The 27,728-nt window shown below is 49.2% G+C and overlaps 2 protein-coding genes across 11 annotated transcripts in view; one reads left to right on the top strand and one right to left on the bottom strand.

Moving 5' to 3' along the window:
* Tuba1c (tubulin, alpha 1C) overlaps positions 1-27,728 on the bottom strand; it is a 441,616-nt gene that overhangs the window by 286,499 nt on the left and 127,389 nt on the right. The window lies entirely within an intron of this gene.
* Positions 16-27,052, top strand: Arf3 (ADP-ribosylation factor 3). Of its 6 annotated transcripts, XR_010052930.1 has the most exons (7): positions 16-1,303; positions 2,044-2,123; positions 21,968-22,205; positions 23,252-23,362; positions 23,558-23,682; positions 24,219-25,009; positions 25,055-27,052. XR_010052930.1 is itself a non-coding variant. In XM_017594635.3 (6 exons), exons 3-6 carry the CDS (start codon positions 22,058-22,060, stop codon positions 24,378-24,380), a joined length of 546 nt encoding a protein of 181 aa, XP_017450124.1. In that variant the 5' UTR covers positions 16-1,303; positions 2,044-2,123; positions 21,968-22,057; the 3' UTR covers positions 24,381-27,052. The 6 variants fall into 6 exon arrangements, 3 of the variants coding, with proteins under 3 accessions (XP_017450124.1, XP_017450125.1, NP_543180.1); XR_010052929.1 differs by lacking the exon at positions 2,044-2,123; XR_010052931.1 differs by lacking the exon at positions 2,044-2,123 and having other exon boundaries at positions 16-1,550.

Here is a 27,728-nt window from a genome sequence, read left to right as displayed (position 1 = left end):
TTTTTTTTTCGGAGCTGGGGACCGAACCCAGGACCTACTGAGCTAAATCCCCAACCCCTACCTTCTTTTTCTTGACTGTCCTGGAATATGCTCTGTAAATCGGGCTGGCCTTTAATTCACAGAGATCCACCTGCCTCTGCATCCCGAGTCTCCAGTGCTGGGATTAAAGCCCGTGCCAACACCGCCCAGCCAGTCCTGTTATTTTTTTGAGGTAAACAAGAGAAGGCAAACTGGTATAAAGGTATAGCCCAGAGACGGATGTGACAAGGTATAGACACTGAGCGGTCACTTTCCAGCCTATGTTTTGGAAGGAGAGACGAGTCCTAATGTTGCACCAAGCTCTTGTACTTGATGCATTTAAAGAAAGCGGTGTTCAGTGTTTCTAGTGACGACCCATCTAGCACAGATTCTAATGTAACTTGTGGCTAGTCTCAGGCAGTGTCTCCGTCATGTCAAAAGATGAGTGTCAAGAAAGGAAGGCAGGGACCTGGGTCCTCTTTCCTTGGGATACTAAAATCCAGACTCATCTAGAGAGACTTCATGAGAGCTGTCTCTGAGTTTCTGCCCACTGTCTTTCAAGTTCAGCCTCCTAGATGACCCGCATCCTGATGATGGTTTCCTCTACGATCTCGAATGCATCGTTCTTTCTCTTCTTCCTTTATGAGAAAGGATCTCCAAGAAAGTATCCTTAGGGATTAGGGAGTTGAGCGGATTAGCAGGTGGGGTGCGTGCGAAGCGCTGTTTATTAGGAAAAAGTTGGACCAGGATAGGTTACAGCAACCGTTTTCGCTATCCATACCCCACTGAGGCTCTAAGAAACCCCAGAGACTCCATGGCCCGAGCCTTGTGGCCAGGGCAGCCAGAACGTGGCAAGGCCCCGGAGCTAGCTCGGGAGCCTCACCTCTGTGCCCGCAGCCTCCTCTCCACACCGTGCCTCCGGCTCCTCCAGCCCCCACACAGGCCCCCGCCTAGACTCAGCTTCAGCACCGGCTGCTTTTGCTGCAGCCGCTGCCATGGTGATGGGTCTCGCGAGAACTGCCGCTCGCTAGCGCGCACTTCTCGCGCGATCGTGGAGGTGGGAAGTATCCCGGGCTGGGGGTGGGTGTTCGCCGCACAGCTCCTGTCGCCGTCGCGGCTTCCGGTGCTAGGTGGAGGGAGGGCAGGAGGGAGCCGCCGGGAGCGGGCCAGCGGACCAGCTACGCCGCGGTCGGCTTGCGGAGCGGGAGGCAGCGGCCGGAGAGCCAGGCGGAACCTGCGGGGGCGGAGGCGGCGGTGGCAGCCGGGGCGCAGAGAGCAGGAACAGGTTCGGAGCTGGAGAGGGAAGGCGGGTCCGGGCAGGGAAGAGGCTGGGTCAGGGTGGGAGCCCGAGGTCCCTCGTCGCGGTCCGCCTCTCACGGCCTGGCGAGGTGCAGGGGGCGATCCTCGCAGAGCTGGGGACCCCAGTCCCACTCCTGCCCCCGCAGCTGAAGGACGCCGAGCTGGGGTGGGGGCGGGGGGCGCACACGGATTTGTCCTCGGCCTCGCCCGAGGGGGCGACCTGGGCTGCAGAGGTGAGCTTTGGAGGGTTGGGGCGGAGGGGGAACTGACCCACGGTGGGAGGTGACGCGGGGGCGGTGTGTCTGTTAGGATCTTTTTCCTTGTGTTTAAGGGCTGTGAGGAATGCTGCCTTTTCTCTCTCCCTCCCCCGCCTGAGCTGTGGGGGGACCAAAGAAAAGCCTTGCCGTGGTTATTCCCCCTCACCCATCGCGAGGCATGGGGGCCGGGGCTTAGCATCAGGGCCTCCTGAGGGGGCACGGCTGCGCACGGTTTTCACGGAGGTTGCGCTCTGCTTTGGGGTGTTGGGCAGGGCAGGTTGGGAAGAGGGCAGCAGGTGGGGAGAGGGTGGAGAGGAGGCTGGAGAAGGGGGAGGGGGACCCGAGCTAGCTTGGAGGAGAGAGGTGGGGCCTTCCTCCCCCAGGCGTAGCGGGGGCGGTCTCACCGAAGGAGGGAGCATCTTGTCACTGGCCCTGAGTTTGTGTCTTCCAATCCGCTTTCTTTCTCTAGGAAGTACCAGGATTCCCGGAACAGAAAATGAAGCCTTTGCTTACGCCAGTCCTTTGAAGGAAGGAGGGGGAGGTGGGGAGGTAATGTTCCCTGTTAAAAACTCAGGGTCTTTTAATTAAGTCGTAACTCTCTGTTGAGAGACTTGATTCTTTCTGGGGGTTATATTGCCGCTGGTCTCTGGGCCAGGAAGAATGTGGTGGAGGAGTATGTGGTCAGGACTAAGAAGAAAATAGTGAGGTCATTAGGGTGAGGGAGACGGGTAATGTAAAACCTGTCTCTGCCGCTGTTGGATTGGGTCACCCTTGGGTCCATGGCATGAAAGTTTTATTGGGAGGAGATCTGCTGCAGGAGTCTGATTGCTTGAGTCATTGCAACAGGAAAGAATCTAGTCTCTGCATACCTCCATCTCTGTCCCCAGACAGGTAGATAGAAACTGTCTTTGCTGCCATTTTGTCTGAGACCTGTTTGGGGGTGTGCTGCAGTGAGTGGCCAATGGGTTGGTCTTTCGCATATTGGACCAGCACTTGAATACATTGTTAAAGGCTGTTTTAAGAAAGGGCCACTTAGGGGCTGGGGATTTAGCTCAGTGGTAGAGCGCTTACCTAGGAAGCGCAAGGCCCTGGGTTTGGTTCCCAGCTCCGAAAAAAAAAGAACAAAAAAAAAAAAAAAAAAAAAGAAAGGGCCACTTAGGAAAGATCCACTTAGGTTCAGCTTTTTACAGAACGAGTCACTGACCTTGGAGGCAGCTGGAAAAGTGTCACATAATCACTCCTGCACAGTTTTCCTTCCCTTCTTCCTCTCCTTCCTTTCCCCCCTCCCTTACTTCTTTGTTTGAGACAAGGTTTCTCTGTGAAGTTCCCTTGCTCGCCTCAACCGAACAGCTGGTGCCTCTCTGTCTCTTGGGCGCTGAGGTTGACCTGGGAGCCGCCACAGAGCCTCACTTCCTTTTTTTTCAGACAGGCTGGGTTCGAACTTAAGAATCTTGCTTTTATAAGAACAACATGGGATAGCAATGTGTAGAAGTGTGCAAGGTTTCTAGCTACTGCTTAAGGAAGAGGTAAAGAGGGCCAGGTGTGGTGGCAGGCCTATCATCTCAGCGCTAGGAAGATGTAGACAGCAGGTAGAGTTAGGCCCCCCTGGGTTACATAGCAAGACTGTCTCAGACAAAACAAAATAAATAAAATCCAACAAAAACCCCGACACATTGGAGATGGTTGAACAGTTGAGAAATCTTGTTAGAGAGGTTCTCAAACCTTAAGTATGTGTTCATCTAAACCCTCTTCAGCACTTACAATGAGGGGAAATAGAATTAAAGGACAGAGGCATTCTCTGTTGATTAGAAGGAGAGACTTCTTTAAAACCGAGGCTGTAGCTGACAGAAACTGTGGAATCTGCTTCCTCACCTGACTTTGGAAATAGATACCAAGAGGCCTTCCAGCCAGAACACACCAATGTGTTTGGCTAATGGTGCTTTTAGAGGCCAGATGCCACAGTAACTGAAGCTGGGTTGTAGGAGCAGACCAGATGGGGGTGGGCTTACCTCCTGCCCATGCTGTCTTGTTGTATGTATTTGATAAATTTCTTGTTCACACTTAAGTTTCCTTTTTCCTTGTGCATAAAGAGGGCAGCGTCATGGGAGTTAAATGGCAAATGTAAGTTATTGAGTACTGTACAGAGCACACACCTAGTACGTGTTAGCTGCAGTTGTAGCCGTCCTATAGCATGACACCAACACTTGGGGCTGCTGTAAAAGCAAGTTCACAGAAGAGCGGCATGGGCCTGTGTGAAGGGACAGTTGTTACAGCGACTTTCCCCCGTGTCCTTTGAGTGGTAGCACCTTATTCTTGTCTGTGTCAGCTTATAGCTTTAGCTCTTGATGCTTCAACAAGAAGTGAAGCTGGGGCAAGGCAGGGGCTGAGAACGTCCTCTCGGATGTAAGGGCGCGTGGTGATTCAGAGTAGTGTTCCTTAGAAAGGTCACCGAGGGGCTGGCTAGGTGGGTTAGTGGATAAGAGCTCCTGCCAGCAAGCTTGAAGACCTGAGTTTGACTCCATCCTCCTGCCCTAGGCCCACGTGGTGGAGGGAGAGACCTGATTCTTCCAGAGTTACTCTCTGGCTTCCAGACAAAAATAACGTGAAAAGAAAAGCCCCTCCATGGCTGCGTGTGACAAGCAAGACAACGTGTAATCCTAGTACTTGGAAGGTAGAGGCAAGGGTATTAGGAGGTAGAAGCCAGCAAATGCTACATGAGATCTTGTTTGAATAACAAAAAGTCCCCTCCCCAGTTGGCTCAGTGGCTAGCCCTTGGTTGGTTCTTGTTCAGAAGACTTTGGTTCAGTTCCTAGCACCCACTCCTGGGGCTTACAACACCTGCAGCTTCAGCCCCAGGAGATCCAGCAAAACCTCTATTGGCCTCATGGGGGTACTGCATGCACACACATGATTTAATTAAAAAAAGAAAAAACAGAGGGTGGGGTTGAAGAGATGGCTCATCAGTGGGAGCACTACTCTTGCACCTTCTGGCTCCCAGTTTGTTTCTTCAGCACCCACCCGAGGGCTCAAAGCCATCCTTATCTTCAGTTCCAGGGACCCGGTGTCTGCTGGCTTAGGGGGCACCAGGCAGGCACATGATGCACATACATGAAGACAAAACATGGGTGCACAGAAAATAAGTAAATCTTGTACGAATGGAGTCGGGGTGTGGCTTAGTTGCAGAGTGCTTCCTTGGTCAGTGCTTCCTGGTGGCTGTGTCCAGGGGTGTGGTGCCCCTACCTTTGGGAGATGAGATGTGGGAGGGTCAGAAGTTACAGATCGGGGATGTAAAGGTGGCTCAGTAGTCAGCAGTGGAGACTTCTTCTAGGACCCGAACTCGACTCACATGGCCTCTGCAGTCACCAGGCACAAGGGCAGCACAGGCGTCTGTGCAAGCAAGACACCAGAAGCCGTAAAGTAAATGAAAATTCTTCTACAAGGTCACAGGTCATTTTCAGCTACACATGAATTTGAGGCCATCCTGGAATAAATGAGTCCCTGTGTAACAAAACAAGTCTGAAGAGTGAAGGGCCACTTGGAGGGGTGACTGATCATCCTGGTAGAGTTTAGAGGTTTTGTTTGCTGGAAATTCAGGGTCTCCGCGACTAACTTTTCAGCTCTGTCCTTTGAAGATGTTAAGCTGTGTGTCTGTCTCACATATATTGTGTTAAAGTCCAGAGAGTATGCTGTCCTTAGTTTTCTCTTGAGCCTTCTCTGTTGGAGATCTGTGGTGAATAGGGTGGAGAGCTAATGAAACACTTCCATGATAAAGGAACTCAGAGAACATTTGGAAAGAGTCCCAGAAAAGTGAGGGCTTCCTCGGACATGGTGACACCCTTAGTCCTAGCACTTGGGCAGAGGCAGATGAACCCCTGAGCTTGAGGCCAGTCTGAGTCACATAGTGAGTTCCTATCTTTATTTTACTTATTTGATTTTAAATCATTTTGATTTTATGTGCATTGATGTTTTGCCTGCATATATGTGAGTGAAGGCGTCAGAACCTCTGGAACTGGAGTTACAGATGGTTGTGAGCTGCCATTGTGGGTGCTGAACTCAGGTCCTCTGAAAGAGCAGCTGGTGCTCTGAAGAGCTGAGCCGTTTCTTTCTTTCTTTCTTTTTTTTTTTTTTTAAAGATTTATTTATTATATATAAGTACACTGTAGCTGTCTTCAGACACACCAGAAGAGGGCATCGGATCTCTTTACAGATGGTTGTGAGCCACCATGTGGTTGCTGGGAATTGAACTCATGACCTCTGGAAGAGCAGTCGGGTGCTCTTAACCGCTGAGCCATCTCTCCAGCCCCCTGAGCTGAGCCGTTTCTTAGCACTGAGACCCTATCCTTAGAAACCAACTAACCAACCAAATGAAACAAAGACTTCAGGGGGCAGGGAGGTTTTGGGCTTAACCCAGTGGTTCTCAGCCTGTGGGTCAGCACAACACGGTGGACTGTATTAGAGAGTCACAGTGTTAGGAAGGTTGTGAACCACTGACTTAGCTTATGTAAGGGCACTTGAAGCCTAGCCTGAAGACCCCGTATGAGTCCTGGAACCCATATGGTGGAAAGGAACCAGTGCTCAAAAGTTGTTCTTTAATCTCCACATGAAATGGCACATCTGCCTACATATGTCACATACACACAAAATTAAAGTGTAAACTAGAGAGATGGTTCAGTGGCTGGTCCTACCTGGCAACCATATTGGGCATTTTCTGTCTCTTAACTTGAGCTCCAGGTGACCCAAGGCTCAGTCTCTCCGGCTTCCTCTGTACCCACCTACACTCACGAGTATATGCCCCACTCTCCAGGGCTGCGGTTGCCCACCTTTAATCCCAGGGCTAGGGAGTCAGAGGCAGGCGGAGAGTTCAAGACCAGCCTGGTCTACAGAATTTGTCCTGGGCCAGCCAGAGTACATGAGACTCCATCGATAGACAGACAGACCGACTGACCGACTGACTGTATTTCTAACAGTTCCTGTGTCTTGCTTGGTGTTTGGCTGCACATGTGCTCATGCGCCACACATGTAGGGGCTGGAGGAGGTCAGAAGAGCTGTCAGATTCCCTGGAACAGAAGTTAAAGGTTATTGAAGCTGATGTGTCAGTGCTGGGAGCTGATCCAGTTTCCTCTGGAAGAGCAGCCCGTATTCAGCCATGGAGGCCTTCTCCAACCCCCCAATACCACCCCCCAGCCTTCCCTCCCACCTCTGCCTAATCCCACCTGTGCTGGGATTAAAGGCATCTGCCACATTGCCAGCTACAAACATTTGTGTGGGTTTCTTTTTTTCTTTTTCTTTTTTTTTTTTTTGAGCTGGGGACCGAACCCAGGGCTTTGCGCTTCCTAGGTAAGCGCTCTACCACTGAGCTAAATCCCCAGCCCCTTCTTTTTCTTTTTAAAGTGAAGGGTTCTTATTCTAGTTGGGAAGTATTGTCCAAGCTGGGACCTTTTCTGTGAACGTTCTAGAGTTTTCTTTTTTTTTTTTTTTTTTTGGTTCTTTTTTTTTGGCGCTGGGGACTGATCCCAGGGCCTTGCGCTTCCTAGGCAAGCGCTCTATCGCTGAGCTAAATCCCCAACCCCATTCTAGAGTTTTCTTACAGATTTCCAGAAAGGGTCTGTTAGAAAGAAATGGCTTAAGAATGTCTATCCCCTTGGGGAGGGGAACACCTCTAGAGAAGGGGAGGGGCAGGGGTTAGGGGGATATTGGCCCGGAAACCGGGAAAGGGAAAAACATTCGAAATGTAAATAAGAAATACTCAAGTTAATTAAAAAAAAAAAAGAACGTCTATCCCCAAGAAGGATCGCATAACTGAGTGACAGGTCTCTTGGTGCCTTTTCACTCTTCCATTGCTGATAAGAGCCCAGCATACATACCCTATTACTTTCTGTGTGAGCATCAATTATGAATGTTTAAATTTAAAATGAGTTTAGGATGCAAGAGAATATTTGCTTTCTATTGAAAAAAATTTTGTGTTTGTGTGATGGGGTCTTATGTAGCCTAGGCTAGCCTCAAAAACTAGCCATGTAGTCGAAGATGTCTTTGAACTAATGATCCTTCTGCCTCTACCTCTGTAGTGGTGGGCTTGCAGGCATTTATGTAACCACCCCTGGTTTGTCAGTGCTGGGGACCAAACTCTTGGCCTTGTGCATGCCAGCCAAGCATTCACCAACCGAGCTACATTCCCTGTCCTGTAATTTTCTCTCTTGAATAAAGCATTTAGACTTCACCTTAAGAAAAATTGTAAGCTTTAATACTTAAAATGTTTTATTGAGGAAATGGGGCTGGTATGGTGTTGGGGAGAGTGGGGCAACATAATGAGAACCTTTGTATTTGTGACCTCTTCTTCCCAGGCGGCTGGCTGCTGCTGCTTCTTTCCTCTTCTTCAAGTGTAATTGGACTTTTTCTTGTTTTTTAAAAAAAGATTTGCCAGGTAGTGGTGGCCCATTTTAATCCTAGCACTCAGGAGGCAGAGGCAGGCGAGTCTCTGAGTTCTAGGGTAGCCTGGTCTACAGAGTGAGTTCCAGGGCAGCCAGGGCTACACAGCGAAACCCTGTCTTGTAAAACAAAGATTTATGTTTGTTTGCATGTATTGCTTACATGTCTGTATATGTGCACCATGTGTGCGGTGCCTGGTACCCGTGGAGGTTGGACAAAGGTGTCATATCCCCTGGGGCTGGACTTAAGATGGCTATGAGCTGCCACACCCATGCTGAGAGCCTACCCTGGCTCCTCCAGAGAGAGCAGCACTTGCTCTTCATCACCAGCTGGCTCCAGCTCCACCTTAAGTTATGTTTTATCTGCTTTCACTTTTTAAAAAAATAGTTGGGGTTGGGGATTTAGCTCAGTGGTAGAGCGCTTGCCTAGCAAGCACAAGGCCCTGGGTTTGGTCCCCAGCTCCGAAAAAAAGAAAAGAAAAAAAATAGTTACTGTGTGTGTGAGAGAGGGTGAGCATGCCACTGTGTGTGTGAGAGAGGGTGTGCATGCCACTGTGTGTGTGAGAGAGGGTGAGCATGCCACTGTGTGTGTGAGAGAGGGTGAGCATGCCACTGTGTGTGTGAGAGAGGGTGTGCATGCCACTGTGTGTGTGAGAGAGGGTGAGCATGCCACTGTGTGTGTGAGAGAGGGTATGCATGCCACTGTGTGTGTGAGAGAGGGTGAGCATGCCACTGTGTGTGTGAGAGAGGGTGAGCATGCCACTGTGTGTGTGAGAGGGTGTGCATGGCTGTGTGTGTGTGTGTGTGTGTGTGTGTGTGTGCATGTCACTGTGTGTGGGGGTGTGCATGGCTCTGTGTGTGTGTGTGAGAGGGTGTGCATGGCACTGTGTGTGGGGGTGGGGGTGCATGCCACTGTTTGTGTGTGTGGGGGTGTGCATGCCACTGTGTGTGCGGAGGAGGATGAAAATTGTCTTTTTCTCCTTCCACCATGTAAATCCTGGGTATTGTACTCAGATTTTTCAGGCTTGGTAATAAGTGCTTTTGCTTGATGAGCCATCTTGACCGTTTTTGAGAGAAGATTGTATGTATTCTAGACTGTCCTGAATTTGTTATGTAGACCACAGCAGCCTGGCTCTGCCTCCCCTGTGCTGTGATGACAAGTGTACGTCACGTCATCTCTGTGTCTTGGCAGGCCCTCAGTCCTCAGGAACACTAGAGTCTGAGGACCTGGAAACCACTTTTCTACTTTGTCAAATTTAGGAGAGGGACTGGGGGCTGCAGGTAGATGACTTTGTATCTTGACACACTAATCAGTGGGGCCATTTACACAAAGCGAGTCAGTCACTAAGTCCAGGTCAGTCCTGGTGCTTTGTTCAAGGACCTGAAGCACGTGGTAGCCTATGCAGATACAGGGCTCAGAGTCAGTGCGGGGATTCCCAGCCTTTTCCTCTTTTGCGGCATACACAGAAAATGATACTAGGACAGCAGCTAGAACCCTGGGCTGATAGTCACCGGAAGGCCTGCCTAGGTACCCATGGGCTTTGTGAGTAGCATCTCCAACTGACATGGAATGCATCAGAGCTGCTTTGGGAAGCTTTACCTCTGGAAAGTGAAACAGACAAGTTTGAATAAACTAACTACATTTCTGTTTCTTTTCTTTTTTCTTTTTTTCGGAGCTGGGGACCGAACCCAGGGCCTTGCGCTTGCTAGGCAAGCGCTCTACCACTGAGCTAAATCTCCAACCCCTGCAGTGCATGTGCAGGTCAGAGGTGTCGGATCTCCCGGGACAGGGTTAACAACACAGTTCTGAGCTGCCACATGGGGCAGAGAGTTGAACTTCAGTCCTCTGAGAGCTGCCAGTGCTCTCAACGAGAGCCATCTCTCCAGGCCCCTTAGTGTCTGCTGTAGGGGTTGGCCTTGTCCAGATTCTGGTTTTCCATTTGACTTGTTCTCTGTGAACTCCATCTTGATCTGTACCGAGGGCTCAGATTGGTTTTTAAGGCTTTCTACTATCTACCTAAAGTCACTGGTACATTTTCAGTGTTCTTTTCTTTATTGTTCTTTCTCTTACAATTACATCCCGGCCACAGTTTCCCCTCCCTGCACTCCTTCCAGTCCTCCTCCCACTCCCCTTCCCCAGATCCACTCCTCCATTTCCCTTTAGAAAAGAGCAGGCCTTCTGGGGATATCAACTGAAAACCACACGACAAGTTACAATAAGACAAAAGACAAAACAAGCCTTCCTATCAGGTCTGGGCGAGGCAACCCAGTAGGAGGAAAAGGGTCCCAAGAGCTGGTGAGAGAGTCAGACACCTGACTGCTGTCAGGAGTCCCACAGAAACACTAAGCTTATAACTCTAACATGTATCCCTGATTACCGCTTCAGTCCCTGTGCGCCGGCCCCCACGATCCCTGCTTAGTTTATTCTGTGGACCTTGTTCTCATGGTGTTTGGAACCCTCTGGCTCCTATAGTCCTTCCTCCCCCCTTTTCAGGGTTCCTGGAACTCTGCCTAATGCTTGGTTGTGGGTTTCAGCATCTGGTCCCAACAGTTGCTAGGCACTGATCTATGAGGATAGCAGAATATCACTGGGAATCAGTACATTAACTCCCTACCACCACCACCACCACCACCCCCCAGTTGTGTTTGGTTCTGATCCATCCTCTGCCTCTTAGCCATCCAGGCAATGTCAGGCTTGGCTCACTCTTCATGGTGTGGGCCTCCAGTCAGATCAGACATTGGACAGCTCAGGGGTCTGAGGCGCTGCATTCAGTGATTTGTTTGTTTGTTTGTTTGTTTTTGTAGTGAGGGAAGCATAGTGTTTAGACTCTCCACAGCTGGAGGAAACAACAGCCACAGCATAGCTAGATTTGGAGCAGTTGTAAGCTGCTCAGGTTTTAAGAAATAGAACACAGAGCAGGGGCTGGTGAGATGGTTTAGCATAAACTAAGAGGATCCAGGTTCAGTTCCCAGCACCCACATAACAACTCTCAACTGTCTGTACCTCCAGCTCTCAGGGTCCAACCTCCTCTTCTGTCCCTTGCAGGCCCAGGCACCCTCTTGGTGCAGTCATACTTAGACATAGCGTGCACACAAGATAAGGCAGGCGGCACTGTGACTATCTTAAAACAGCACACCGACTTTACCCATGGAGCCGTCTCTGGCTCAAAAGTTCTCGTTTATGGTTTTTGTTTTTTTGTTTTGCTTTTTTAAAGGCAGGATCTTACTTTGTAGCCCTGCTGGCTTGGAATTTGAACTAGGCCGACTTCAAATACACAAAGATCCTCTTGCCTTGCCTTACCTTGTCTTGCCTTGCCTCGCCTCCTGAATTCTGGAATTAAAGACATATCCTACCATACTATACCCAGCTAGAATTTATTATTTATTTCAGAGAGAGGATCTCATTTAGCCCAGGGAGCCATGAACTTGCGATGTAGTAGTTGAGGATGGCCTTGAACTTAGTAAAGTAGCAAGAGATGGGGTTGAAATAAGGCTGGTATGAAAAGGTGGATACGGCTCTTGTTCTTTCACAAGGTAGAGTAGAAAGCAGTAAATCCAGGAGGGGGAAGAAGGGGAGGAGGGGGAGGAGGAGGAGGACAGCTGCAGCAGTTTCTGTTCAGTTTGTGGTGCTAGAATTAAGACTCCGACGAAAGCAGCCTGGAGAGAAAGCAGCTCTCCCTCACAGCTTGTAGTTTATCATGGAGGGAACTCAAGGCAGGAAGCTGGAGGCAAGAGTCAGTACAGAGACCGTGACGGAGTGCCCATGGCTTGCTCAGCCTGCTTTCTCATATAACCCAGGACCACCTGCCAGAGGAGATGCTGTCTGCAGTGGGCCAGGGCCTCTTACTTCATCAATCAGGACAGTGTCTCAGACTCGCCTACAGGCCAATGGGATGGAAACATTTTATCAGTGGAGTTGCCCTCTTCAGAGATGATTACAGGTTGTGTCAAGTTGACAGACTAATCGGTATAGAAAGGGAACAGTGAGATTGCTTATCAGATAAAGGTACTTGTCACCAGGCCTGACAACCTCAGTCTGATCCTTGGAACTTATGTGGCAGAAGAAAAGAACCAGTTGTTAAAAACTGTCCTCTGACCTCCACACATGTATCACAATGCGAATTCAAACACCAGAGAGGAGTGGCAGCTGCATGGGGGGAGGAGACTTCTTTCTGCTGCACTGCAGTTGGAAGCAAGTGCCACACCCCCAGCATGCAAGGCTGGTTTACAGGGCCTGATTGCAGGGACAGTCTCCCTTTGGAAAGTGGAGAAAGTCTGGAGGTGAGTAATGGTGGCAGGTGCACAGCAGTGTAAGTGTGTTAGCCAGCACTAAGCATGTTAGTCAGCACTGTAAGTGTGTTAGTCAGCAGTGTAAGTGTGTTAGTCAGCACTGTGTGTCAGCACTGTGTGTCAGCAGTGTGTGTTAGTCAGCACTGTAAGTGTGTTAGCCAGCACTGTAAGTGTGTCAGCAGTGTGTGTTAGCACTGTAAGTGTGTTAATGACATTGAACTGTACACCTGAAAACTCTTAAGATGGAAAGTTATCTGTAATTTTTAGAAGGAAGTATACGGTAGAACACTTGATCCCCTGTTGACGCGCTGGCTTGTCCTTGAAGGACCCGTGTCCTCCCGTGTTCCTACTCTGTCTAGTTTGTTTTCGTTATTTGTTGGGTAGGAGGCTGTTGTGAGACTCAGTGTAGCCTAGGCTGGCCTATACTGTGATCCTCCTGTCTCAGCCTCCTAAGTAGAGCCTTTATGTGTGTCTGTATTTTCTTTGATTAGGATGGCATTTGCTCCTTGTCTTGTTCTGTCCTTAGGGGTTTTGTTTTTACATGTTCAAGTGCTTTGCCTATGCGTGTGAGTGTGTAGTGTGTGTGTCTGGTGCCCATGAAGATGAGGAGGAGGGCCACCGTGGGATACTGAACTGAACTCAGGTCCTCTGCAAGAGCCACGCGTCTTCTTAATTGCTAAGTCCTCTTTCTGACCCCTAGGAGTTGGGGTTTTGTTTTGATTTGACATAGGGTCTCACTGTGTGCCCAGCTCTTAGCCTCTGAGCTGTTGTTCTGGTGTCCCAGCTATCATTTTTCAAATTTTAAAAATTATGTTTATTTTTGTATGTGAGAGAAGGCAACTGCCATACACACACGCCAGGGTTAGAGGATGGATAGCCTTTGATCAATTCAAGCTGTCGTATTTAGTGGCAAGTGTGTTGACCTGCTGAACCCCCATTCCTTAGTGCATGGGAGTGAGGCATGTACGTGCACATCATTCTGAATGTGCGTGTGTGTGTGTGTGTGTGTGTACGTGTGTGTACATGTGTACGCTGAAGGACAACTGTGGGTATCCTTGAGAATGACATCTGTCTCTTTTGAGGCAGGTTCTCTTGCCTGGAGCTTACCCGTTAGTCAGTCTGTGTAGACAGGACAGTGAGCCCCAGGGAATCTTTCTTGTCTCTGCTTTCTTACCATGGGGTTACAAGTGTGAACCACCATAGCTGGCTGTTTTTGAATGAGCTCTGGGGCTCTGACTTGGGTCCTGTGCTGATTTTGTGGTCGTTTCTTTGAGACAGGGTCTCCGTGGTCCGGCTCTTCTTCACTCAGCATTCCTCCAGCCCCAGCCTCTGGAGTGCTGAGCTCACAGGTGTGAGCTGCCACCCAGGTTTAGCATCTCGTCTTTGTATGATCGAATGAAGGCTAGACAAGAGGTTAAAGGTTGAAGAAACCATTCTCAGACGCTCCCAGGGCTTTTCCACATTGCACTGGTGACTGTTTCTGCATGACATCAGTGAGCCTGCACCGACAAGAGACGTGAACAAATGCCCTGCATATCTTAGCCAGGTCGTTTCATTCTCTAGGCTGAGGAAGAATCTTTGCTGAAATGTACCTTTGTACTCTGTGCTCTGCAATTTTAAACAAAATGGAGGTTTGCTTAGAAGAAAGGGAGGAAAGAAAGGCTGTGGTAGAGGCAGCTAGTAATCTTTGTCGTCTGAGGCTGTCTTGCTCCTTTTAAGGACCAGTTACTGTTTGCATGGGTGATTGCCAGGTTCTCGGTCCTCCCTGCCCATGGCACTTCATATTTTTGCACATCAAAAATAGAAACACAAACTGCTCTTACAGAGGACCCCACTTAGAGCAGTAAAGTCAGATAGCTTACAGCAGCTCGTGGCTCCAGCACTGGGGATCCGATGTCCTCTTCTGGCCACTACCCTGTCACTCAAATGCACACGCCTACACCCACACCCATAGAAATAGAATAGAAGAAAGAGACCTGTGTTAAGTTTAAAGCAAGCCTCCCTATCCTTACCAGGTGTATTCCTCACTTTTTCCTGTCTGAAGAATTGTCATCCCGTTCCAAATTATCGTTGACTTTTCTGTTCTTTTATGGAGTTCATCATTAACCCCATGAGTTCTACTTTTTCTCAGACAGGATCTCTCTATTTGGCCCTGGCTATCTTGCTGTCTAGACCAGGCTGGGTTTGAACTCAGATCCTCCAGTCTCTGCAAGTCCTGTGCCCAGTGAATCCACATTATTGTTTCAAATCTCTCTTATCTTCTGCTGCTACCTCTTGCTATCAGCAAAAGATTTAACTTCTTTTCCGTGAATGAGCACATTTTGCCGGCATCTTTTTTTTTTTTTTTTTTTTTGGTTCTTTTTTCCGGAGCTGGGGACCCAACCCAGGGCCTTGCGCTTCCTAGGCAAGCGCTCTACCACTGAGCTAAATCCCCAACCCCTGCCTGCATCTTTTTAAGTGTACCGTGTGTGCAATGCCTGTGGAAGCCAGAAGAGGGCATTGGGTCCTCGGAAACTGGAGTTCGCAGACAGTTGTGAATATCTCTGCCTCTATCTTTAAAGTGCTGAGACTGTGGTTGTGGGCCACAGCGCCCTGTGTGCGCGTCCTGGACTGAGCTAGACTTTCTGTGTGCCGGGTAAGCTCTACAGCAGCCCTCTTCCGTCCAGTGCACCCTTGATGACTCAGGGGACACAAGATTCTACAATTTACTTGTGTTCTGACTTAAGTGTTCTTGAGACAAAACATAAAACTTAAAAAGAGATGTCTTGGGGTTGGGGATTTAGCTCAGTGGTAGAGCGCTTGAGGCCCTGGGTTCGGTCCCCAGCTCCGAAAAAAAGAAAAAAGGAAAAAAAAAAGAGATGTCTTCAGACATGGTTGGTCATACTTTGAGCCTAGCATGTGGGAGGCAGAGGCAGGCAGATCTGTGTCTGGCCAGCCAGGGTTATATTGTAAAATCCTGACTCCAAGAGATAAAAAGATGAAGGCGCAGGACACTGCAGCAAATCTGGGTAACAAACTGCTGTGTTCCCAGCACTTAGAACGCAGAGCCTAGAGGATCTGTGAGCTGAGGGCCAGCCTGGTCTACATAGTAAGCCACATAGGCCCTGTCTCAAAGCAAACAAATACAGAATACATTCCTGCTGTGAGCAGCCACATTAGTCCAGGAGACTGATGCAGACTTACTGTGCCCTAAACTATTGGTCTTGTGGTTATCTGTGTTTCAAATACCATTCCCTTTAGGTATAGAGTCCTCAATTTGAAAATGACCTGGGAACACCATTGCTTTTACTTACCTTGCCAGACAGTGAGGGTTGAAAGGTTCCTCTGCCTTCCTTGGGACCCTGAAGAGGATGGTGGTGCCAGATCCAACATCTTCCCCTCCGAAGCATTCAGGATACACGCTTGGTCCAGCATTGCGATCACATGGGAGGAGTGTGACAGGGCTTTTGACCATCACACTGCCCTGAAGGTTGAGGCAAAGCACACCAGCCAAGATGGCTGACAGCCAGCTCTAGCGCTAGCTAGCTGCCTTTCCTGGGAACGGGGTGGGGGCGGGGTACACGTGGCCCTCAGATGAGGAGGACCCTTAGTCACTGTGCTTGGCCGGACGCTTGCTGTGCTTCACAGGGACTGAATTCAATTTCAGAGCTCTTAATTATTTTTACCTCTGATGAATAAAAATTTCTGAAAGTAAAATAGGGTATTGAGATGCTCTGTTATGAGATGTTCCTAGGGTTAGGGATTTAGCTCAGTGGTAGAGCGCTTGACTAGCAAGCCCAAGGCCCTGGGTTCAGTCCTCAGCTCCAGGGGAAAAAAAAAGAGAGAGAGAGAGATGTTCCTACAGTCTGTCTTCATCTTGACTCAGTTTCTGTTTTAACTACTACCCTGGTAGATATTTAATGAATAGTCATCTCAGGAGGGACAGTCATGAACTGTACAGAATTTTTAAGCCTCCTTGTAAAGTACCAAAAATCCGAAAGAAAGGGTAGGGTTTAGTATGATTTGGGAGAGGACTTTCCTAGCACCTAGAACTAGGTGTGGTAGTACGAACACATACAGTCTTGGCACGGGGGAAGAGTGGAGACAGGAGGATCACAGGGCATCCCTAGCTGATACTTTGAGGCAGTCTAGGAGCTTCGGTTACATGAAATAGTCTCTTACTCCTAAAAGCCATCCAGGGAAGTCTGTGTGACTCTGAGTAGAGAAGTTTGTAGTAGGATTGCCATTTCTGTAAAGTATGTGGTTAAACATTAGTAAACCAGTGTGATTGCGCACACACACATACACACACACACACACACACACACACACACACACACACACACACACCCTCTGTTGCCCTTGTAAGAAACCACCATTTTTGGGCTGGGGATTTAGCTCAGTGGTAGAGTGCTTGCCTAGGAAGCGCAAGGCCCTGGGTTCGGTCCCCAGCTCTGAAAAAAAAGAACCAAAAAAAAAAAAAAAAAAAAGAAACCACCATGTTAGTGATGCCTCTGCCCTGCCCAGATCTCCTGACATATATAAAGGCAAAAGCCATTTTTTACTGGGTCACAATCTACCAGGTCTCTGGCTTTAAAAAATTAAGTCTGTGGTGATGGTGGACAGGAAGAAGACATAAAAATGAATTTTTAGGGGTCACTGAGCTAGCTCAGCAGGTCAAGGTGCTTGCCACCAAGTGTGAAGGCCTGAGCTTGGTTCCTGGAATCCACATGGTGAGAGGAGAGAAGCAGCTCCCTCGTTGTCTCTGATGTACGTGTGTGTGTGTGTGTGTGTGTGTGTGTGTGTGTGTGTGTGTCTGTGTGTCTGTGTGTGTCTGTGTGCGTGCATGTGTGCGTGCATGTGTTGCCACGTGCATATACACATAAAGTGATGAGAAAGAAAATTGATTTTGAGTGTTCCTACTAGACAAAGCCAAGGTGATTATTACCTGTGTCAGCATCAGGAATCTCTTCCTCGGGAGCTGAGAGGAGAGCATCAGAACTGGCAAACAAAGGAGCTTCTCCTATGTCAGTCCAGTTTGGGAGACATTCTGTTAATGACTTGTTTCTCTAGAACAATGAAGTACACCCCCTTTAAAAATCACATTTACTTGTGTGTGTGTAGGTTCCTCATGCTGCCGCACACGTGAGGTGGTCAGAGCAGAATTTTCAGGAGCTGTGTTTCCTTTGCTGTGGGTCCTGGGAATCTAACTCGGGATCAGGCAACAGGCACCATTCCTGGCTGAGTCATCTTTGCTGGCCCACAAAGAAATCTTCTGTGTGCTAATAATATAACTTAAAAGTGAAACAAACTCCATATTCTATAAAATGATAAAAGGTAGCATTTCAAACTGCATAGCCACTAGAGAGTTATAAAAAGTGTACACACCGGTCTAGAAAGGTGGCAGTGAAGAGCATGTGCTGTTTTTACAGAGGACTAGGGTTTGGGTCTCATCATCCACACGGTGACTTAGAACCATCAGGATCTGATACCCTCCTCCAGCATCATCAGGCATGTACATGGTGTACATACATAATGCAGGCCCCCTGCACACACATTTCTGTTGCCCTCTGTAGCACTTCAGCGCTCTCTGTGACTGGTCTGCTTAGTGCCTCAGTTTCTCCACATCTGTTTCTATCCTTTCGATAATCAGCTTCTTCCTCTTCCTCCCGGCTGCCTCATCTTCGTGTCTCTCAGGGCCTTTGGAAGAGACTGGGCTGGCTTTGGAAAAGCAGGTTTAGTGTAGCTTTGTGACTTTTGTCTGCGGCTTAAAGGTGAGGGATCACCTCCTGCTGGCCTTTATTTAGGGTATGTGGTGACAGTAGGCAGTGAACATGGAGATGAAGTGCGTATGACTTTGGTAAGATGTTCATTCTTGACACATCCTCAAGCCCCAACCCACATTAACTAGAACTCCTGTAGCCCAGACTGGCATCAGACTTGAGAGATGGCCATGGGTAGCCTTGAACTTCTGATCCTCTTGCTTCCCGGTCTTAACTGTTGGGATCACAGGTGTCTATCACCATGCCCAGCTATACAGAACATTGATCAACTAACATTAGTCATAGATACCAATCCCACTGGACAGAATGATACAGGGACATCTCTGGTTGAAGCTCAAGTCAGTATGCATGCCGGATCATCCACAGTGATCTGGTCATGGGAGTGAAGACAGGCCCGAGGAAAGAAAGGATATAGGCCTTGCAGAGGGGATCACGTCTTAACTAGGGAGCTGAGTATGTACCCGATAATAGGAAAGCAAGTCACAGGGTAACGTGTGCTGCATGAGAAGTTCACATCTTTCAGGGACTTTGCAGGGCAGATGATGTACAGCCAGCTTCTCTTTCTCCCGAGGCCATTCTGCTTCCGCCTCATCCTGCTTCTGCCTCATGGTGCTGCACAGAACTGTGTGTCTGTGGCAGGTTAGGGTCAGCTTTGAATTGTAATTTCAGCGTGACAGTTGAGCAAAGCAGAGCAGAGGGTTATTTAGAGGTTCCGAGCAAGGGGTATTGGCTGCTGGTCTCACTGTGATCAGGTAATCAGTGCTAGCTTGGTCATGAAGGACGGTGAGAAGCATGTGATGGAAGTTTAAGGTCTCTGCCGGACCCCAATAAAATCTTCAACTAATACCATCTCACTGATCCCCAGAAACATAGAGACGGTTTTCACTGTGGAGGCCATGGGACTGGAAACCAACTACCATAGGTCGCTGAGGTTGGGATGGCCTGATCTTAGTAGCTGCACAAGTGTCCCTGTCACTCCTCTACCCCTTCCTGCCCTCACCTCAGGAATGTGCAAGAGCCTTAGACCTGACTGGATGAGTTGAGGCCGGAAGGGCAGCAGGGCTGACATTGAGTCCTAAAGTCCACACAAGCCCTGTTGCTGGGGTGTGAGCTTTGTGGGTCAGAGATAGGCTCATCTGGGAGAGCGGGGAGAGGCACACCTGGCTCATTAGTGGAGTCTGGGGATACCTGAAGATGAAACACTGCTACACTCGGTTCTTTTTTATTTTTAGACAGCCTAGAACGTCAGTCCCCAGGGGCTGTTGATCTGACTTCTGTGCACTAGTCTGGAATTCGCTATAGAGGAATAGGGGAAACAAAACAGAACAAAAACAAGCCTGAAGAAGTTTTCAAAAAAGTGACTAAACTTCCACTAGACTTCCAACTTACTTTGTAACTAGGATTCTTTTTTTTCTTTTTTAAGATTTATTTATTTATTTATTTATTATGTATAAGTACATAGTAGCTGTCTTCAGACACACCAGAAGAGGGCATCAGATCCCATTACAGATGGTTGTGAGCCACCATGTGGTTGCTGGGATTTGAACTTAGGACCTCTGGAAGGTCAGTCATTGCTTTAACCACTGAGCCATCTCTCCAGCCCATAACTAGGATTCTTTGCCATGCACCTCTCACTTTCCTGGGTTTAGATGTGCTCTGTCCTGACCTGTCCCTTCGCCTTCTGGGTTTGAGGTGTGTGTGTGTCGCTGGTTTCCAGACTAATAGAGTGCCAACAGCTGGCTTATGATCGCTGAACAACCTGCCCACTGACACGTGCTCCCAAGGCACCCAGAACCATTGCATGATAGTTTCAGGGGTGCATTTCTCGGCCAAGCGCGTAGTGCTCACCTGTACTCCTAGCACTTGGGAAGTGGAGGTAAGACGATCAGAAGTCCAAGTTTATCCTTGGCTACATAGTGAATTTGAGGCCAGCCTGGGCAACTGGGACCCTAACTCAGACATTTCAGGTAATTGGACTCTGGGAAGAGTGCTTGTTCTTGCAGAAGACCTGGGTTCAGTTCTCAGCACTCAACATAGCACCTCACAATCAGTTGTTTTTTTTAAAAACGATTTATTTATTTATGTATTTTATGTATATGAGTGCTCTGTCTGTATGTCTCTCACGCCAGAAGAGGGCATTGGATCCCATTATAAATGGTTGTGAGGGGGCTAGAGAGAGATGGCTCAGCGGTTAAGAGCACTGACTGCTCTGCCAGAGGTCCTGAGTTCAATTCCCAGCAACCACATGGTGGCTCACAACCATCTGTAAAGGGATCCGATGCCCTCTTCTGGTGTGTCTGAAGACAGCGACAATGTACTCATATACATAAAATAAATAAATCTTTAAAAAAAATAAATGGGGGATGGGGATTTAGCTCAGTGGTAGAGCGCTTGCCTAGCAAGTGCAAGGCCCTGGGTTCCGTCCCCAGCTCCGAAAAAAAAAAGAAAAAATAAATAAATAAATGGTTGTGAGCCACTGTGTGGTGCCTGAGGACTGCTCTCTAGAAGAGCAGGCAGTGCTCTTAGCCACTGAGCACCTCTCTAGCCCCCATCACAGCCATTCATACTGCAGTGGAGTCTAATGCCTTCTGTGGGCACAAGGACACACAAGCAAAATCCTCATACCTAAAGTAAGTAGGTATAACAGCAGTGAGACATTTTTAAATGCTTTTTTGTTTGTTTGGGGGGTTGTTGTGAGAGGAGATCTTGCTGTGGAACTGGCTTGGAGCTTTAGATTCTTCTGGTCCCAGATCCTGGTTGAGGGGCTCTCGTAGGTGTGAGCTGTCACATCTGTCTCGCTGTACACTCTGTGGCTGTCCTGCCCTTTGAGAGGGAATGAATGCATAGTGTATGCTGTATGCTTTGTTTGCTGGCCGCAGTGGTGTCCTACCTCCTCTCACAGCTCTCCTCACCCATTTAGCAGGGGTTGCTGGATGTCCGTTGCTGTGAACCATTTGTGAACACTCAGTTTGCTTGAGCTGGAGGTGAGGTTGATAGAGATCTTCAGAGTGAAGTCGACTGTTGATCTGCACCAAGCCTGCTTAGGTTTCAGGGACACAGTGCTGCAAGCTCTCTCGGTTTTACTAAAGGGAACTTGAAGCAACTAAGGGTTTTGAACAGAAGAACCAAAGGGCCTGGTTTGGCCTTTAAAATCACTTTGGCTGTTTTGTGGAGAACGGGCTGAGGGTTAGGGAAGACAGGGCCCAGATGATTACTTTCTTGCAGGTGACCTGACAGGACAGCACTCTCTGGGTGAGCTAGGGAGAGCAAAGCCTTCCCCATCCCTCAGCTCAGGATGCAGTTGAATCAACAGGCCAAGCACAGCAGTTCAGCGTATAAATGACCAGCCTCTCTTAGGAGTCATGCTTGCTGTTTTACTTCCTCAATTACATTGGTGTGGAAGGAAAATGAAATTACAGGGGAGGAAGAACAGTCTCTTTGCTAGAGCAGAGCATAAACGTTGGGAACCTGGCAAGCCTGAGCCTTGTCGGGAGTTACAGGGCCACTCCTCATTCCACTCTCCTGTCCTTCTCAGAAGTCTCAGGCTAAAGTTGGCGAAGGGAGAGGCAAATGGGTTTGCAGTGCTCTGGAGTGTAACAGAACATTATAATGGAAATGACTTTAGAAGTCTCCAACTAGAACCTTCTCAGTTTTTAGGTGCAGATCTGCAGAGATGAGGTAAGCGACCTTCCTAGTCACTGCAGTGGATCACTGGCATAACAAGGGCCCCACACGTCTCCTGCTTTGCCTCTGCTCTCAAAAATTCAGTCTGTGTGTGAGTGGGCCTTGGGATTCATAGCCCCTTCTGGTGTTTAGCCAGTAGTAAGTGAACTCCAGCCATGACTTTGGCAAATTCCATGAATGCGAAGTCCTTACAAACAGTTGATGGTAAGGAGTTTGTGTTTCCTTTGTCTAGGATCAAGCCCTCCATACCAGGGACCAGGCTAAAACCAGATTACCACTGCCCCTACCTGGGCCCTGTTGACTTAAAGCAGCCACTGTAATCATGGGCAATATCTTTGGGAACCTTCTGAAGAGCCTGATCGGGAAGAAGGAGATGCGCATCCTGATGGTGGGCCTGGATGCTGCAGGAAAGACCACCATCCTCTATAAGCTGAAGCTTGGCGAGATTGTTACCACCATTCCCACCATCGGTAAGGGAAGCTCGGCTGGGCTGAGGGAAGGCTGGGGCTGCTCTGAGATCTCCCACCTGGCCTCCTCTCCCCAGGCAAGCCCACACAGTTTTGGGCTTCAGAGGGGGCGTCTGTTTAACTTTGTCAGGTGCCAGAGCTGCTGTTCGCCCACCTGCCCTGGCCCTCCCTGATGCGGGAACTTCCGCAGCCTGGCACACAGCAGTTGCCCTCAGGCGTTAGGGTTGGTTTGTTCTTGTGTTGTGTGGAAAGCAGGTGAAGGGCTTTGATGTTCCTGCCAGAGGCCTGGAATAGCTCTGGTTTAGATCTTCAGTGGCAATCTTAGTTAAGACCTGCCTGTTCGAGGGAGAACATTTGCTACAAACAAACGTGGGGGCTGTGGGTCATCATCCTGAGCTTGGGGTTCCCACACGGTAGCTCCTGTCTCAGGTTTCCCATTGCCCCACATCTTAGCTTAGATACATTTTAGTGATCAAGGGACAGAATAGAATCCTTTCTTTGTAGAATGGAGGACAGAGTCTGAGTGAACAGGAAGACAGTGGCTCATCTTATCCAGGTGGTTGTGACCAGAGCTGGCTGTTGTTGACTTCTTCGATTTTCCTTCCTAAAAAATAAATACCTTATAATATAAATAGAACATACACTTATTTTTATGTGTGCATTTATTTTCCCCGTGTGTGTGTGTGTGTGTGTGTGTGTGTGTGTGTGTGTGTGTATGCACCATATACACGCACATCTAGTGAACATGGAGGTCAGGACAGACTGTCAGACCCTGTGGAACTGGAGTTATGGACAGTTGTAAGCCACTGTGTAGGTGCTGGGACTTGAACCCCCTCCTTTGGGAGAACAAGTGCTCTTAACCACTGAACCCTCTCTAGCCCCTTTAGATTTCCTGTTAGGACCCAGGCAAGGACTACAAGGTCCCCACGTCCCTTAAGCTTTCTGCCTTTGGTGTCACATGTAAAGCAGAAATGGGAGTAAGCTCATCGGGCCGTTGATTGTATGTCTGGTGTTTGAGGCCAGTGGCCATTGACTTTTTCCCCCCAAAGGGTTTAATGTGGAGACAGTGGAATATAAGAATATCAGCTTCACAGTATGGGACGTAGGTGGCCAGGACAAGATTCGGCCCCTCTGGAGACACTACTTCCAGAATACCCAAGGTATGACGACAAAGTTCCTGGGGTTGGCCTTGGTGGGTTTGCAGAGCATGACTGTTCTTAGTTACGGGTAGCCAGCCCTTGCTCTGATGCAGCTCCCGGAAGTGGAAAAAAGGGGACGTGTTTGGGGGATGTAGTAAGGGACAGGACAGGAGACATCTGTCTCTCTGTGTGTCCCATGCTCTCTCTGCTCTCCAGGCTTGATATTTGTGGTTGACAGCAATGACCGGGAGCGAGTGAACGAGGCCCGGGAAGAGCTGATGAGGATGCTGGCGGAGGATGAGCTCCGGGATGCTGTGCTGCTTGTGTTTGCAAACAAACAGGTGAGCTGCTCCCCTCCCTGCATCTGGGAGAGAGCATCCTGACTATAGGAGTCATGGGGCCTGGGGGCTCATGTATGAAAGGCAGGCCTGGGACAACTACTGTCCATTTGGAAGTGTGAGAAACAGGAGCACTTGGCTTCTTCACACCCTGTTCCTTGTTCCCCAGCCCAGCTGTATTTAGCAGCAACCTTTTAGTCCTGGGTATTGATTTGGTAGATATGTCTGTTCAGGATCTTACCTTGTTGTACCTCTGTGTACTGCAGTAGAGCTGGCCTTGCTCTTGCTGTCACACTTGATTGTTTGGTCATCTGAATCACACACACTTACAACCTGCCTCTTCTCTATCTAGTTCACTGGCTCTGCAGTTCTGGGACCACTGGGCCTGGAACATTTCCTTCAGATTTTGTTCTGGGTTTTCTGAGACAAAGGAGACGGTGGCCATATGTGTGCCTTTGGCACATGGGTGCTCTAGAGATCCTGAGTTGATCCTTTCAGAGATCCTGAGGTGTCTTTGTGTGTGTTCCCTTGCGCTGCAGGATTTGCCGAATGCTATGAATGCTGCTGAGATCACAGACAAGCTGGGCCTGCACTCTCTGCGCCACCGCAATTGGTACATTCAGGCCACCTGTGCCACCAGCGGGGACGGGCTCTATGAAGGCTTGGACTGGCTGGCCAATCAGCTCAAAAACAAGAAGTGAGAGCCAGGCAGCCCTCTCTGACTACCCCACCCACTCCTGAAACATACCTGTTGTCTCCTTACCCCAATTTCCCCCTTTCTTCCTCATGAAAGTGTGGCCAAGGTCCTGGGTGTCATGTCCACTGCCCAGCAAGCGCCTTTCCTCCTGAGCCTCCCGCCCCCTTCCTTGTGCACTGACACGGTCAGCCCCCACTGCTGTCCTGATGATGAGTCATTCCAATCTACTGGGTTTAAACCAGAAGGAGGCTGTTATGGTTTCGTGGGGTCCCCCTTGGTTTCAGGAGGAAGAGTGGGGACGTTTCCTCTGTTTGCTGTTTGGCACTGGTTGCTGTGCTCTTGGCATCTGAGTCCCTTCCCTGAGTCCCTGGCCACTCTCTTCCCTGTCTTCCTTTCCTTCTACACCCTCCTATTCTACATGGACATTGGACATTGCACGGGCCTCTCTGTGTGTGCGTGCATGTGTGCGCCTGTATATATGTGTATAGAGAGATATATCTGTGGGGTCAGGGGAGGGAGTGGAGCGCAGCTCAGGGCTTGCAGCCAGGACACTGCACACTAGACCCTGTCACCTGCCCTTCTGTGTTGGTGAGAGAAGGGGATGTGGGTGAGTCCCATTGCTTTCCTCTGTGGGTGAGAGAAGGGGATGTGGGTGAGTCCCATTGCTTTCCTCTGCAGGCGGCATTCCTGGGTGTTAGGAGAGACTGAGCTCCAACAGTCATCTGTCTTCTCTTCCCTTCTCCACCCTTATGAGCACACGAAATGGCATTGATCTCTGGGTCACTGTTCCAAGGGGATGCCATCCTCCTCTGCTTCATTAGTGGGAAGGAAAGGAGCCCACTCACGTTGTCAGTCTAGTCAGGAGTGTTCAGTTGCTCCTCTCCCATCAACCTCACTTCTGCTCCCCAGGAACTCGAGGGAGGTGGCTTAGTGGGACCTGATGTATTGGGGCCTGCATGTTGGGGGGTGGACAGCGGTTTAGGGAAGGAAGGCCCAGACTTTCCATCTTACTCTTGTACCCATGGAGCAGGCCTGTTCCTGCCTTTGGGCCTTGGGGGCTGGGTGGTTCTGTCTGTCAGAGATCCCTCAGTAGATCTGCTGACCCGATGAGCACTGACTAAGTGGAGTAATGACAAGGAAGCCATGGATTGGGGTGACATAGCCAACCTCAGTGTCACCTCTGTTCTCCAGTCTAGTCTCTGTCTAGTGCAGGACCAGACGAGATGAGCTTCTGCTGTGCTCACGGTCCTGTCCCCTCCTCTCTGGCAGTGTTCCCCAGTCCTCAACCTGTCCCTGGATAGGATGGTGGGGTGGAATGGATGCCGTAGGACCCTGTACGGCTGGGGCTGGAACCCTGATCTTCAGGGCCTTCCCTCAATCATTCTCTGCCTGTTCAGCTGCTGCTGCAGGTCTGTAGAGGGCGCTTGTTGCAGAAGCTTTGACCTGGGTCCTGACTTATCACTGCACTGAAGCTGCGGCTGTTCTGTGGGCTCCTGTGTGTGCTGGCTGCGCCCTGAGCTCCAAAACAGCTGCCCATATCCTGTCTGCTAAGGTCAGGACCCTGGGCTCTCTGCAGCATGGCCAACGGACCCTTCCCAGAGGGCTGTTCTGAGTTGTACTTGATGGCCAGGTTTCCTGCCACCTTTGACTTCTACAGCAGGCAGATAGGTTCCCAGCTTACTGTGAGAATGTGTGCTTGTGCAAGGTTCCAGGATATGTCTCAGTCAGGTAGTGCTGTGCTACCCCAGATACCACACCATGGCGGGGTGTGCTCTAGACCTGGTGTCCATGTGTGTGTCCGTGCGTGAGTGTGTGCGTGCCATGTGTGAGTGTGTGATCTCTACAGGGGGTGCCAGGGGTTCTGTTTCATTTTCAATGGGTTCCTTCCATTCCCAACACTGCGCTCTTCTCTTTACAGTTCCTGAGTCTTCCCCTGTCGCTCTCATTCTCTCTGCCGTTTTCAAGTCACCCCCTCTGTTGCTGCTGTGAGCGCCTGTTTGCCTTTTCGGTTGACTCACCACTTTGCCTGTTTGTTTTTGATTTAGTTTTTGTCTTCTATCTGATTTTCTACTCTCTCTTTGCTTTGAGGTTGGTGAGGACTTTGCCTTTTACTCTGCCACGCTTTCTGACCTTTCCTACTTAGATGCTAGTTCCAGATAAGTTGTGTACATTGCAGACTTCATTCCACTACTGCACCCCTTACCACAGCATCTTCTTTTTCTCCACCTCCTGGGACCAACCTAAGGCTGAGCAGGCTGAAGTAGCCTTGAGTGTTGCCTTGGTGCCTGCTGCTCCAGATATGTCCAGCAGAGGGCAGTGACATCTTGGTAACATCTGGCTTTGTGGTGGGGTTGGGGAGCTTTCTACATTCCCTAATCAGTCTTTAAGGGTTGGGCATTTCATCCCATTTCTGTGAACCCCTCTCTTGCTTTTCTCAAGTTTAATTTTTGATCTTGTTCTACCTTTCTTTTGTGGGGACTCTCCCTTCCCTCCACCTCCAGAATTTATGGTGTTACAGTGGTATCTGCAGTTCTGAAGTGGGTTTTTTCTTTTTGCTGTCTCTGGAATGTAGACTGTACGTGTTTAATAACTTGCCTTCTCTATCCTTGCTCAGAAATGTGGATAATGCAATGGCTGTGACCCTGGTTGGAAATTAAACTTGTTTTATGCAGCTTTGGAGCAGCCCTTCATCCTTGAGCAGCAGCTGTGCGGCAGTGGGAAACTGGTCGTCCTCTGCAGAGTGGGAGGACACCTGCAGTGCAGGGAGAGTACAGTGCGTCATGGAGGAGCTTAGGTTTATTGGGAACACTGGTTATGATCAAGTGCTAGTATGTGGGAGCGCTGTGACCCCTTTGAGGGTCACATATCAGCCTGCATGTCAGACATTTACATTACAATTCATAACAGTAGCAAGGCACCACAACATGAGGAACTGCAACAAAGGGTTGTTGCATTATTAGGAAGGTTGAAAACCCTTGCTGTAGAGACTAAAGCAATTGGAGGGCCCCTTACTTCCTCTGGTCTTAGATCTTTCTAACCGTGGAAACTGGGGGCTGCAATCCTAACACTTGTGCACTGAAATACAGAGTGTAAACATCTGGGCAGAGCAGTAAACTGGGTAAACATCTGGGCAGTGCAGTAAACACAGTGTAATAAACATCTGGGCAGTGCAGTAAACAGCATAAACATCTGGGCAGTGCAGTAAACACTGGGTAAATGTCTGGGCAGTACAGTAAACACAGTGTACACTCCTGGCAGTATAGTAAACACTGGGTAAACATCTGGGCAGTATAGTAAACACTGGGTAAACATCTGGGCAGTGCAGTGAACAGCGTAAACATCTGGGCAGTGC

Source organism: Rattus norvegicus, chromosome 7 (genome assembly GCF_036323735.1).
Source record: "Rattus norvegicus strain BN/NHsdMcwi chromosome 7, GRCr8, whole genome shotgun sequence".
Classification (NCBI taxonomy): domain Eukaryota; kingdom Metazoa; phylum Chordata; class Mammalia; order Rodentia; family Muridae; genus Rattus; species Rattus norvegicus.
The sequence above is the reverse complement of the archived record's forward strand: the minus strand, read 5'-3'. Positions and strand labels throughout refer to the sequence as shown.